Source organism: Dermochelys coriacea, chromosome 25 (genome assembly GCF_009764565.3).
Source record: "Dermochelys coriacea isolate rDerCor1 chromosome 25, rDerCor1.pri.v4, whole genome shotgun sequence".
Lineage (NCBI taxonomy): Eukaryota > Metazoa > Chordata > Testudines > Dermochelyidae > Dermochelys > Dermochelys coriacea.
The window spans coordinates 278,690-292,357 of record NC_050092.1 but is presented as its reverse complement, the minus strand read 5'-3'; the positions used below and the strand labels follow the sequence as shown (position 1 = coordinate 292,357).

General features: G+C 43.0%; 2 protein-coding genes across 10 annotated transcripts in view; one reads left to right on the top strand and one right to left on the bottom strand.

Annotated features, from left to right (window-relative positions):
- Positions 1 to 763, bottom strand: part of SPPL2B (signal peptide peptidase like 2B) — an 88,638-nt gene extending 87,875 nt beyond the window's left edge. For 3 of the 7 annotated variants that reach the window (XR_005290204.2, XR_005290203.2, XM_038383608.2), the window contains exon 1: positions 605 to 757. Coding sequence is in view for 2 of the 7 variants with exons in the window: in XM_038383608.2 (XP_038239536.1) it covers positions 605 to 670 (66 nt within the window). In the remaining 5 variants the exon portion in view is untranslated. Of the gene's footprint in view, positions 1 to 604 lie in introns of all 7 variants that reach the window. The other 4 variants (XR_005290200.2, XR_005290199.2, XR_005290201.2 and 1 more) reach the window with 3 other exon arrangements.
- On the top strand, positions 762 to 10,609 carry LSM7 (LSM7 homolog, U6 small nuclear RNA and mRNA degradation associated). 3 transcript variants are annotated; one of them, XM_038383609.2, is made up of 4 exons: positions 762 to 893; positions 1,864 to 1,954; positions 3,343 to 3,414; positions 10,217 to 10,609. In XM_038383609.2, exons 1-4 carry the CDS (start codon positions 807 to 809, stop codon positions 10,357 to 10,359), a joined length of 393 nt encoding a protein of 130 aa, XP_038239537.1. In that variant the 5' UTR covers positions 762 to 806; the 3' UTR covers positions 10,360 to 10,609. The 3 variants fall into 3 exon arrangements, with proteins under 3 accessions (XP_038239537.1, XP_043358353.1, XP_038239538.1); XM_038383610.2 differs by lacking the exon at positions 762 to 893 and adding an exon at positions 1,204 to 1,293; XM_043502418.1 differs by lacking the exon at positions 3,343 to 3,414.
- The last annotated feature ends 3,059 nt before the right edge of the window (positions 10,610 to 13,668 follow it).

Sequence of the window (13,668 nt, the reverse complement as noted above, 5' to 3'; positions counted from 1 at the left end):
CCCCATTTTGCAGATGTCTCCAAGTTTATTTTCGGTCTCTGTGTAGTGCAGGGATATGGCTTTCATAGCTGCCTACAAAACGAGGACGTGTCAGCTTGACTGGTCTTGAACGTTGGGCACCGAAAGTACCTGCCGACTCGGAAGTCTTTTGTTCAGGAAGCGCCCAGCGCTACCGGCTGCGGCAGTGACCCCCGGGCGCCTGCCTGGAAGTGCGGGTCTTAGCGAAACAGAGCCTCCGCTGGGTGCGCGGCGAGTCCCCGTTCCGGGGCAGGGACCGTAAGCAAGGCCCTGGCTGATCCCTGCTACGGGTCGGGGACGCGCCTGCCCCCTTGGGGCGGGGCCAGGGAGGCAGCTGGAGCCCGCCCGAAGGCCGCGAGGGGCTGGGGGGACGCAGACAGGCCAAGAGCGAGGGGCTCTGCGGGCGGGGGGAGCCCGGCCGGAAGGCGGAGTCCCGCACCGACAGCAGCCGGGCAGCCGGGCGGGGCGGGGCGGGGCGCGCCGCACGGCGGCCCCAGAGGAACGGAGCCGGGGGCTGCCGCGGGGCCCAGGAAGGGGGAGCGGGGCCTAGCCGCGCCCGGGTCGGGAGGCGGAGCCAGGGACTCACCTGAGCGAGCAGGAGCAGGAGCAGGAGCAGCCCAGGCTGGACGCGGCCTGCCCGCACCGCCCGCATCCCGAGCGCCGGCGCCGCCCCGCCTGTTCGCGAGCAGAGCCCGGACTAGCGCCGCTCCGGCCCCGTTACCCAGCAACCCGGCCTCTCCGCCCGGAAGTCCCGCCTCTGGGTGGGGCCAAAGCGGGCGAAGCGGCCAATGGGAGGACGGGGTTGTGAGCCAAGCTCCGGAAGTGGCGGGGTGAAAGGGCAGAGGGCTAAGCTGCTCGGGGGCTGCAAGATGGCGGTGAGTGGCGGACGGGCCGGGGCCGGGCCCGGGGCCGGGGCCGGCTCGCGGAGCGGGCTGCGGAGCTCCCTCGCCTGAGCGAGCGGGAGGAGGCTGCGGGCGCTCTGCCCCCGCGGCTTGAGAGGGGCGGGGCGGGGCGGGGGCCAGCCGCGAGTGCAGCCACACGGGGCTCGGCCCTGCGCTCTCTAGAGTCGGGCCCGCCTGGGCTCCCGCGGCCAGAACCTGCCCTGGCAAAAGCCCGGCTGCGGCGTGTCGGGGGCGAAGGCTGAGCCGCGGGCGGGAGCAGCAGCCCCGCAGGTGACTGGCGTGGCGCAAGCCGAGATGAATGCGGAACACAGAGGGGCGCCCTAAAGCAAACCAGCGTGTAACTTTCAAGTTCTCACTGATGAAGAAGACTCTAGTACGCGGAAAGTCCCCTTACCCAAGGGTTTGGACTAGCTATGTAGACTCTGATAATCTATCTCGGCAAATCACTACTGTCATTCCTGAACCTAGCGTGTTGAGGTGTCACAGTTTTATGGCTCAATTTAGAGATTAAGCTGTTACTTAAATACTCCCTCAGTTTGGCAAGTGTGTTACGTGGTGGGATGGGTAGATGGTTTGGTGTGTACATTATACTCCAGAGTTTGAAAGGCCTGCCTGATGAAGCAGGTTGCATCTTGCGTGGTCTAAAATTCATGCAAGAGTCTATCTAGATCCAAACAAAGGTATGTTTATGGGGACTTTCAGTTTCCATGGGCTAATCTGTAATTTGAAGGCACCAGTAGTTTATGCTGATGAGCTCCCTTGCAATTAGGCAGGGCACACTTTCACTATTCTTCTTCTAACTATTAATAACGTATTATTAATTAGTTGTATTGCAGGACCCCTTTGTGCCAAGCACTGGCCAAACATGTAACCAAGAGATGGTTCTGGTTTACTTTTTAGTTATGTTAGCTCTGCTTCCTTTCTCCCCCCCTCCTCCCCCCAGGATAAAGAGAAGAAGAAGAAAGAGAGCATCTTGGATCTCTCAAAATACATTGACAAAACAATTCGAGTAAAATTTCAAGGTGGTAGGGAAGGTAAGTTTCAATCAGTACAACGCTGGTTTGCAGATCATCACACATTTGTGGTATAATGACTCCCTTTCTCTAACACATCAAACATCTTGTCTTCACTTTTAAGGCCCTTGACAACCTATCCGTGGTCTACCTATCATCTCTCATTCAGTATCGTAATATTGATTCACCTCTCTCGTTACCCAAAGATGCCGGCCTCCATCACCCACTTGTTAAACTTTCAAACAAGCATTTTCATGCTTTCTTCCATGCTGCCCCTGACTTGTGGGAGTTGCTCACCAAAACCCCCCATAAAACTGTCTCATTATCCTGCTTCAGATCTCTCCTTAAAACTCTCCTTTGCTGTGATGCCTATAAAGAACTTGATAATAGTTAGCCCATTAGTGCAGTGATATTACTGCCTAGCATGATGGCTAGTATATGGTTTGTCATTTCCTTATACTCTATGTCTATCTCAGTTTTGTCTGCTGCCTTATATTATAAACTCTTTGGGGCATAGATTGTCTTCTTAGTTCTTTGTTTGTACAGTGCCCAGCACAATGGAGTCTTAGCATGACTGGGGGGTCTTGGATATTATGGTAATACAAATGGTAAAACTGGCTTTTACAAGGTGGGAAAGTCAACTCGTGATCTTGCATAATGTATTCATTGCTCAGCCTTGCAAAATCATCATCATCTATCTACATTAGCATGAACCAGGTACTTGGCTCTTTACAATATGAAAACATGAAGGCAATGCCCATGCCACAAGAGCGTACATTCTAGAAAAGATGTACAGGAGATGGGATGTGTTGGGCTGTTTAGGGGGACTTAGTATGTGGGGTATCTTTTTTTATTTTTATTTTATTTATTTATTTATTTATTTTATTTTTTTGGTGGTGGTGGTAACCAAAATATGAACATTTACCACCACAGACACAATCTACTCTGATTTATGATGATGTCAAATAATTACTATCCTATTAAACAACTACTTTTTTGCTCCAGTTAACACATGAACAGTTCATTTTGTGAATGAAAGGCTGTACTAATCTACTGACCACAGAACTAGAATGCAGAAGTTTCACTACTTGAAATGACTTTTTTGTTTCTTAATTGTCTGAATAACCTGAAAGTTCTAGAAGCAACTTGTCATGCTTCAGCGTGTTTACTAATGACATCTTAACATGATGAGAAGGGCATTCTCCGTTCCCTCTCTCTCCCAGACCAAGCAGTTTTTGGTGGCTGCTCCCATTTGTTTCCCCTTCCTAGTTTGGGACGGGGTGGAATTTAGGAATTTGTTATTTTCTTACGTCTTGGCTTTGGGATTTTTCTTCCTTTTGCTACAGTCTTCTAAAAAAGCAATGTGTATTTTAGTTTCTAACTTTTTTTTTTGTGTGTGTGGTCTTCAGCTAGCGGAGTCTTGAAAGGATTTGACCCTCTTCTAAACCTTGTGCTTGATGGCACTATTGAATATATGAGAGGTATGTAACATCTACAAGCTTAGAGTAACTGTGGAAGCTGATTTTGTATTGTCAAGGATTCACTTATAGATAAAACGCCCTAGTCTCCAAACTGAATAACCAGGAATAAGGCTGCAAGTCTGTCATGGATTCTGTGACTTCTGCAGCGGTTGAGCCCAGCAGCAGCAGTTCAGGTGTGTCGGAGGGGGCTAAGGGCTAGGAGTAGGGGAGTGCACAGGGAGGGGCGCTTACCTCGGGGTGAGGAGCCCCCATTGCAGCTTCTAGGCAGCGGAGGGTCTCTGGCCAATAGGAGCTGCAGCAGCCAGGCACTTGTGGTGGGAGCAGCGGAACCCTTGACTCCGCCACCTAGGAGCTGCAGGGATGGAGCGGGTAGGAAGTCCTGTCAGGAAGTCCCCTCTTCCCCCAGCACTAGCAGGGTCCCAGGTCACATGCTGCAGCCCTCCCTTCCACAGCACTAACAGGAATCGTGGGACACGCTCCGCGGCCCCCCCTTTCTCCCCCAGCACCAGCAGAGTTCCTGGGCCACCTCCCCCAGCACCCATGGTGCTCCTGGACTGTTGTCCCCCCCCCCCCCCCCCTTAGAGCACCTGCAGCTCCCCACCCAAGTTTTAGTCAGGGCGGGTGTTTTTAGTAAAAGTTAGGTCACGGGCCCGTGAATTTTTGTTTACTGCCCATGACCTGTCCATGACTCTTACTAAAAATACCCATGACTACAACGTAGTCTTAACCAGGAATCGCTGCTAAGGGGCAGATCATCTTACTACCTATGACATTGATTCACAGCACCTAATTGCGTGACATCACTTCCTCCCACAAAATGCCTTTAACACTTCAGGCTGGGATTTTCAAAGAAGCTAAATGGAGTTAAAAATCCAGCACCTACTGAGATTTCATTAGTTGTCTTTGAAAATTCCGGTCTTAGCTGTCTTATGAACCCAGGGGCACTCTTGTAAAATTACCATCAGCACAAACAGGTGATCCACTACAGCTGACCCCTGCTTCCCCTTTTTTGTTTAAAAACAAAACTCTTGCAGTGTTGTTATCTTTACCTTGTTTTTTAGCATATCCTACGATACAGCATAATGCTCATGACCTATCTAACTTCCAGGGGGGTACATAGGGTCAAAAGAATGCATGTTTGTGTCACAAAGTATCATCTGTCCAGTTGGCCATGGTTTTAGAATAAAATTTTATTTTTCAGAAGTAGACTTAAAAAAATAAATAAATAATTGCTAAGTGTGGCGACTACAAAAAAGTATAGCATTTGATATTGCAATATCCAGACAAGAGAATGTTCCCCTACCGATTGTCTGATGCAGTCCAGTCATAGAATTGTAGGACTGAAAGGGACTTGAAGAGGTCATCTAGCCCTGTACACGAGGCAGGACTAAGTATTACCTAGACCATTCGACAGGTGTGTTTGTCTAACCTGCTTTTAAAAATCTCCAATGATGGAGATTCCACCACCTCCCTAGTCAATTTATTTCAGTGCTCAACTGCCCTGACAGGGAGCTTTTCCTAATGTCCAACTTAAACCACCTTTGCTGCAATTTAAGCCCATTGTTTCTTGTCGTATCCTCAGAGATTAAAGAGAACAATTTTTCTCCCTCCTCCATTATGCCTAAATACTAGGGATGTGCAAATGTAATTCTTGGGTGAATGTGGAATTTATATATGGAAAAGTCTGTCTTCCTGTAGTTTTTGGACTATTCTATACTCTTCCTAGAATCTGTCTGGATTTAGGGATTGGGAAGTTCTTTTGTCATCTGGACACCAGTTCTTGGGTGTCTCATTTGATAAGAGCTTTTCATTTCTGCCATTTGAGGGATCTGAATGGTATGTCCTTCAAAGTAAAGTTCATAGATTGCAAAGCCAGAAGTGATCATTGTGATCATCTAGTCTGAGCTCCTGAATAACATAGTATCATAGAACTTCCCCAAAATAATTCCTAGAGCAGATCTTTTTAGAAAAACATCCAGTCTTGATTTAAAAATAGTGAGGGAGAATCCACCACAACACGGTTAATTACTCTCATCGTTTGGAAATAAAGCGTGTTTTTTTTAATCTGAATATGTCTGTCTTCAACTTCCAGTCATTGGATCATGTTATACTTTACTCTGCTAGATTGAGGAGTCCCTTATTAAATATATGTTCCCAAAGTAGATACTTGTAGACTGTAATCAAGTCATCCTTTAACTGTCGTTGTTAAGCTATACAGAAGGAGCTCCTTGAGTCTATCACTATTAGGCATGGGTGGTTTTTTTTTAATGCCTTTAATAATTCTCATGGCTCTTCCCTGAACCTCTCCAGTTTATCAACACCCTTCTTGAATTGTGGGCACCAGATCTGGACACAGTATTCCAGCAATGATCATACTCGTGCCAAATATAGAGGTAAAATAACCTCTCTGCTCTTGTTCAACATTCCCCTGTTCATGCATCCCAGGATAGCATTAGCTGTTTTGGCCACAGCGTGCAACTGAGAGCACATGTTCAGCTGATTATCCACTATGACCCCCAAACCTTTTTCAGAGTCACTGCTTCCCAGGGTAGAGTCCCCCATCTTGTATGTATGGCCTTCTCGATGCATACATTTAGTCATAGTAGAACGCATAGTGTCTGCTGGCGCCCAGTTTGATCCAGATCTCTCTAAATCAGTGACCTTCTTTATTTACCACTCCTCCAACTTTTCTGTCGTGCAAACTTTATTGGTGGTTTTGTTTTTCTTCCAAGTCATTAATAAAAATTAGGTCTGTCAAGCAATTAAAAAAATTAATTGTGATTGATCTCACTGTTAAACAATAATAGAATACCATTTATTTAAATATTTTTGGATGTTTTCTACGTATATTGATTTCAATTACAACACAGAATACAAAGTGTACATTGCTCACTTTATATTTTTGATTACAAATATTTGTACTGTAAAAAAAAAATTATCAATTCCCCTAATACAAGTACTGTAGTGCAACCTCTTTATCATGAAAGTTGAATTTACAAATGTAGAATTGTGTACAAAAAAAAAACTGCACTCAAAAACAAAAGAATGTAAAACTTTAGCGCCTACAAGTCCACCCAGTCCTACTTCCTGTTCAGTTGATCGCTAAGACAAACAAGTTTGTTTACATTTGCAGGAAATAATGCTGCCTTCTTCTTGTTTACAGTGTCACCTGAAAGTGAGAACAGGCATTCACTTGGCACTGTTGTAGCCAGCGTCACAAGATATTTACGTGCCGGATGCACTAAAGATTCATATGTTCCTTCATGCTTCAGCCATCATTCCAGAGGGCGTGCGTCCATGCTGATGACAAGTTGTGCTTGATAACAATCCAAAGTAGTGTGGACGGATGCATGTTCATTTTCATTATCTGTGTCAGATGCCACCAGCAGAAGGTTAACTTTCCTTTTTGGTGGTTTGAGTTCTGTAGTTTCAACATAGGAGTGTTGCTTTTTTAATACTTCTGAAAGCATGCTCAACACCTCATCCCTCTCAGAGTTTGGACAGCACTTCAGATTCTTAAACCTTGGGTCAAGTGCTGTAGCTATCTTTAGAAATCTCACATTGGTACCTTCTTTGCGTTTTGTCAAATCTGCAGTGAAAGTGTTCTTGAACAACATGCGCCGGGTCGTCCTCTGAAACTGCTATAACATAAAATATATGGCAGAATGCAGGTAAAACAGAGCCGGAGACACATAATTCTCCCCCAAAGAATTCAGTCACAAATTAATTTTTTATTTTTTTAAATTAAATGAGTGTCATCAGCATGGAAGCATGGCCACCATTCCAGAGGACAAAGCATGAAGAGGCTAAACATTCGTATGCTGATCTGGCAATGCTAGATACAAAAGTGCCATGTAAATGCCTGTTTACAATGTCACCAGAAAGTGAGAATAGGAAGCAGGCAGCATTATTTCCCATAAACGTAAACGACTTGTTTCACAATTGGCTGAACAAGAAGTAGGACTGAGTAGACTTGTAGACTCTAAAGTTTTACATTTTTTATTTTTAAATGCAGTTATATAACAAAAAAAAAAATCTACATTTCTAAGTTGTGCTTTCAAGATAAAGAGATTGCACTTCAGTACCTGTATGAGGTGAATTGAAAAATATTTTTTTGGTCATTTTTAGAGTGAAGTATTTGTAATAAAAATAATATAAAGTGAGCACTGTACACTTTTTGTATTCTGTGTTGTAATTGAAATCAATATATTTGAAAATGTAGAAAAACATCCAAAAATATTCAGTAAATTTCAGTTGGTATTCATAGAATATTAGGGTTGGAAGAGACCTCAGGAGGTCATCTAGTCCAATCCCCTGCTCAAAGCAAGACCAATCCCAGCCAGGGCTTTGTCAAGCCAGGCCTTAAAAACCTCTAAGGATGGAGATTCTACTATTTTATTATTTGGAATGTAACATTGCGATTAAATTTATTCTATATGACAGTGTGATTTTTCTTTTTGTTCATAAAATAGTTTTAAAAAAACACTCCTTATTGTCCTTAACTCTGCTGGTCATAGATTTCTCCTTGTGTCCGTTTGCTTCCGTTATCAATTTTTTATTTACAGTTAACTTCTGATCTATATTAATTACTGTCAACTTCTCCTTGTTTTCCATTTATGATATATTTATTTGACAAGTTTGAATGTACCCAGGATACAATCCCTGCCCGCTAACCTGGGGTGCTTCTAGTGTGGACTGCTCACAAATAGTCTGCACCTTGCAGGTCACTCGTGTGTGTGTGGGCGCGCGTGCGTGCGCGCACTTGGCTCTACTGCAGGGTAACCCCACCGCACTCCCAGTTGTAGATTTCCCCCCTGCCCCCTACATGCATGCATGCATGCATGTCTTGTATTTCCCAGCCCTCTCCTAAGACCATACAAATTCCTATAAAATTTGTATTTCTTTAATAGGAATAATATGCACAGACACGTCAGTGTAAACATACTGGATTAGATAAAACAATAGGATAAATTTATTACACGCTTTATCTTTTTGTAGTTGAGTACAAGTAATGAGGAATAGAAGTCAAAATAGTTACAAGAAAAATAAAGACTAAAACACAACTGATGCATAACTTAAACTATATTAAATTCAAAGCGAAGTTTTTCTCATCATATGCTCTCAGCAGTCTTACAGACCACCTTCTTAGGTCAGAACCCCTTTCCCAGTTCACTGGTTGCTTCCTTTGTTCCTTTTGGTGCAGTATATTGATGGGCAGAGAGAGAGAGAGAGAGATGATGTGCCTTGGGGTGTTTGTCCCTCATTTTTATAGTGTCAGTCCCCCTCTTAGAAAACATTTCCAGCTGAGATTCAGGAGACGGTCTAAAGGAAAGAATGTTCCCTTCTGCTTTTCCTCACCTATTTGGGATTTCTTTGTGTACCCTTCCTATATGATGACTCTGTTTACTGCTTAAATGCAAATTAAACAGAGCACACATTCCTTTGTTTGAGACAGACCCGTTAGCCAGCCTCAGTTTGGAACATATGTTAATAACACCATACAATGGAATCTTATAACTTCACATACAATGTTGTCACACATGCTTTATCAGAACACTGACAAGTAAATTACAAGTTTTCAAGCAATCTCTTGCAGGACATACTTGGTGCAAACATTATTGCAATAGTGTGTAGGCATAGGTGCATTCTGTCACACATGGTCATTGTCATAGCACAGGATATGTGCAGCTTTGAATCCTCAGTTATCAATAACTTCATTTTAAGGTATGTTGCACATTTGTAGTTACTAACGACTCACGATAGTCAAATAACAGGCTCCCCTGGAATTATTTCGTCAAAGATTATCAGATTAGTACAGCACTATGCAGAATACAGAAAGAGTAGATACGTTACCACATTTATGTAAGGGAGAGAGCTGGCCTCTGTTTCTCTTTCCTCGCTCTCTGGTGGGATGCTGATAGACTGCACTCCACAACCTGACTTCCAAGAAAAACTTCTGTTTTTTTTTAATAAGTTATGAGATCAAAAACCTGTTCTTGGAGGGGAAAAAATACTTTCCCATGATGATTTTACCATGTATTCTTGTTTTTCTAATTACTAATGGAATTTCTTTTGTAGTCCTCAGCTTACCTGACTGAGTAAAAAGGAATCTCTAGTCTTGTCATTGTTACTAACAGCTATGGCAACTGCCAGTTCTGAATGAGTTAAAATCTTTTTCAGTGATCTTTCTTTCCTCCATTACAGAACCCATGTGCCGTAACAAATATTCCTTATTGATCACCCAGTTTTTTTATAACATACTTCTCTAGACATTTTTTTATTAGCTTGAGGGGTCTTTTCTTTGGACACTTGGATTCCCACAGGCTCGGAGATCCTGAGGATAATTAGATACAGCCCAGCCCTCAATCACCTGAAATTCCTGAATACCAGTCGTTCACAGGTTAAGAACCAACATGCTGGGCCTTAGAACTTAGACACACTCTTGCTAATATGGTAAAGATTTGAGGAGAATAGTTAATGTGCAAATGAGTTTAATATAGAAAGAAAAGAAGACTAACAAAGTTAGTGTTAAGAGGTACTAGTAGGAATCAGAAGTTATGAGACTAATACTTAGTCCTACCATTAGTGCAAGGGACTGAAGTAGATAACTTCTCCAGGTCCCTTCTGGTCCTATGATTCTATGAAGAATGATAGAGGAAATTTAATCTCTATAAAATAATTCAGAGAAACCTGGGGATGGGGGTGGAGGGAGCTGTGTACGTCTTTGAAGCTGGTTGAATTCTGTTTCATTTCTTTATGTTGTCATTATAACCCTAAGCCCTCCTGGGTGGTTTACTTTCAGATCCAGATGACCAATACAAACTAACAGAGGATACCCGTCAGCTGGGACTGGTGGTTTGCAGAGGAACATCTGTGGTTCTTATTTGTCCACAGGATGGAATGGAAGCTATTCCAAACCCTTTCATTCAGCAGCAGGAGGGCTAACGTTTTCTTGAGACTCACTGAAGCCTCGAGGTTGGAAATCATTGGAGATAATGAACAGTGTATGAGAAACCTTCCCATTTTGGGGAATAGATTGTTTGTTTGTTTTTTTTAATGTTCATTTTACGAGGGGCAGAAGGACCTTGACCTTTTTACTTTGTCATTTGCCACCGGTGATAGCAGGAACACGGCGTGACGACTGCAAAATAAGATCTAATTTTGTTCAATAAAGAAAAACTTCATTACTGCTCTAGTCACTGTTCAAATTGAAGTCTTAAATGGTACAGACATCCCTTTCTCTATTCTGGGTTTAAAATGATTGCTTGGAACTAATAGTAATGGTAGCCAGCAGGCATGCATGAAGATTGGATCTAAAAGACTAACTAAATACCCCCAAAACCAAGTTTTCATAGTAGGGAGACAAAGTGGGTGAGGTAATATCTTTTACTGGACCAATGTCTGTTAGTGAGAGACAAGCTTACGCAGAGCTCTTCTTCAGGTCTGTCTTTTCCAATTCTCTTTTCTTTCCTCTATGTAGCAGAATTTATAGGCAGGAACCATTCCACAGAGCATCTTAGGCTCTGTACTAGTGATTTCTTATCTGGCTGCCCACTCGGATACTTATAGGGAAATTAATTTGAGTATTTACTAACTTGTTACCATTCTTTATAAACACCAGAGCTAAGAAGGGAATCTTATCAATTTCTGGCTCTTGTTCCAAACCGTGCCTTTGGTGGAATTTGTAAAGTCAGTCTTTCCTAGAGACATCTGTGTTGAGTGGCCCCAGAAAATTTCAGGCTTGGCTGAGTGACCTAAAACCTACTGAAGTTACCTATTTTCTTTTATATACCAGATTGGACCACGGGGAAGGAACATTGGTTTTGTCCTGTATGCGCTTATTAAAATTTAATTTTCTACTGCAGGCAGTCTAGTAGTACTGGGTTACTTTGCATCTTGCATACATACTCATACTTCCACTTGTGATTTCTTCTTGTTGACTTGTAACTATGCATTTCTAAACTTCATACATGATACATGGGAAAACTTCAAAACAATTGTGAATAAATAAAAGCTCTTTAGAGACTAATTTGCTGCTCTTGTGCCTATCCTATCAACTTTAATCTGGAAAACCAGCCTTGTAAACTCAACATAACATATAAAAGTCAGCTAGAATTCTTTCTGGCTCATGCAGCATCAATAATAACAATGCTCTCCATGTACGTGAAAGCACAACTTGGTCTGGGTGCTCCATTGAACATGATTTTGCATGGCTCTGAAGGTAAACTTTGTTCTTTAATTGGAACTTGATTATGTAGTCTTGCTAAGGTAGGAGTTGAAATAGAATTACTGTTTTTTTAGCTGCATGGACTCTGTATTTTGAAGAGTGGGGGCTTCTAAATCTCCCTTTTTGTCACTAGAGTGTTGACATCTCTGAATACATATGTGAAGCTGCAGATTAATTCAATAGCGTGTTTATATGAGTAAAACTTCAGGGAGAAGAGGTGTCGGATTTTAGTTTTTATAAGCTTTTGCTAGTTCTTGATCAAAGCTGTGCCATCTATTTTTTTTAAGTTCTTCTTTTCTGTAATTGTGATACTTTTCAGTAATTGACAGGGGTTTTACCTGTATAACATGCTATGTTATAGAACTCACAAACGTACTAGGGCTTCTGCAGAAAACCCACAAAACTGGTTCTGTCCTACAGACTTATGTAGACTAACACACACACACACACACACACACACACACACACACACAACTTTGGAAACATACCTGCTGCAAACCTACCAAAGCAAGGAAATGAAAAGTTAAGCTACTCAACAGTGCATGTCTGCCTTCTCTAACAACCAGGCACCTCCCCTGCTGACTGTGCACCAGAACCTTAACTCTGCCATGTCTTTGCATAGATCTTGGAAGAGCATGCCAACCATATATGGCAGTGGTGAAGAAGGCATAGAGATGTTTGCAAGCAGAGAGGGTAGAGGGGAAGGTGAAAGACCAAGTCAGATGTAGATATGGATTCTGATGTGGGGCCACCACTCCATTTGGAGATGGAAGTCAGTGAGGAAGGATGACTCCCAGGGTTGCTGAGAAAACTCCCAGAAATGAGACTTCCCCTATCTCCTCTGCCCCATCTTCATTCTACATTTGTGGGACTGAGTGAAAGAATAAGAATCACTACTTCTCCATGACTTTGGCTCCTTTTAATGATGGAAAATGTGGTTTCTGGAAAATCGACATTTTCCATGGAAAATGTCAATGTTGCCTACAACTATCCATTTTCCTAATGGAAAATTTAAAACATAGTTTCAGGGGGATTCAGAGTTAATCTATATCTGTCTAAACTGCTGCAGTGTATCATGGTGCATCATGGGAGAGTTAGTCTAGCAGGGACCTTGGCTCATAAAGAAGAATGGGGCCATGAGGCAGATGAACTACACGCTCCTAGGAGGCACCAGGGCAATTCAAGCAGGCACTGGTTAATATTAACTTTTAATAGTCAGATATTGCCAAATCAAATTTTTTCTGAACTTTTCTTCTAATAGTTTGACTTTTTGTCCCAATTGAGGATGAAAACATGAAATATTGGAATTTCCCATGGGACAGAAATTGTTTTAAAATCAGCTATAACAACTATCCCACCCTGTTCCTTGACGTGGATAGGTGAAGAGAGTTGGATCAGTGTGTGGAGAACTAACTGGTTCTTGTTCTTTTGAAAGGCTCTCATATACCATGTGATGAGCCATGGTATAAGTATTTAGATGGATGGATAGTATAACCTACTATTAGACCATCAATATGATGACCCAGAGCACTTGTAGAGAATAACATTGCCTTTGCCAGTGCTACTGGCAACAGTCAAATCCACCTCAGGTCACATATCTTAGAATCTGACCATATCAGCTGGGAGCTTGTGCACTTTATATTGACTGGCAAATTACAACTGCTCTCTGGAGCAGCCCATGTGAGGGGTTGGGTTGGTAGAAAGGGATAGTGTCAATGCTAAAGTGCAGAATCCCAATCTCTCTAAGCTATAGCAGCCTGGTATGAGTTCTGCAGTGCACCTGCAGAGCTCAATGTCAAGGATTGGTAACAAATCTGGAGGCAGGGTTACATCAGAGCACCCAGCATCATTTAAATCTTTGACCGCACTCCTGTTCTTGTTATTTTATTAGTTGTCCCCCGAAATCACTTGACTTCCAGGTCCTGTGGATCCCGCCCACTTTCTGGATCCCAATAGGATCATTAAAATCCATCATGTCAAATTGATTAGAGTGAGGTTCAGAGTAGGAGATAGTTGAGACTCTAGTA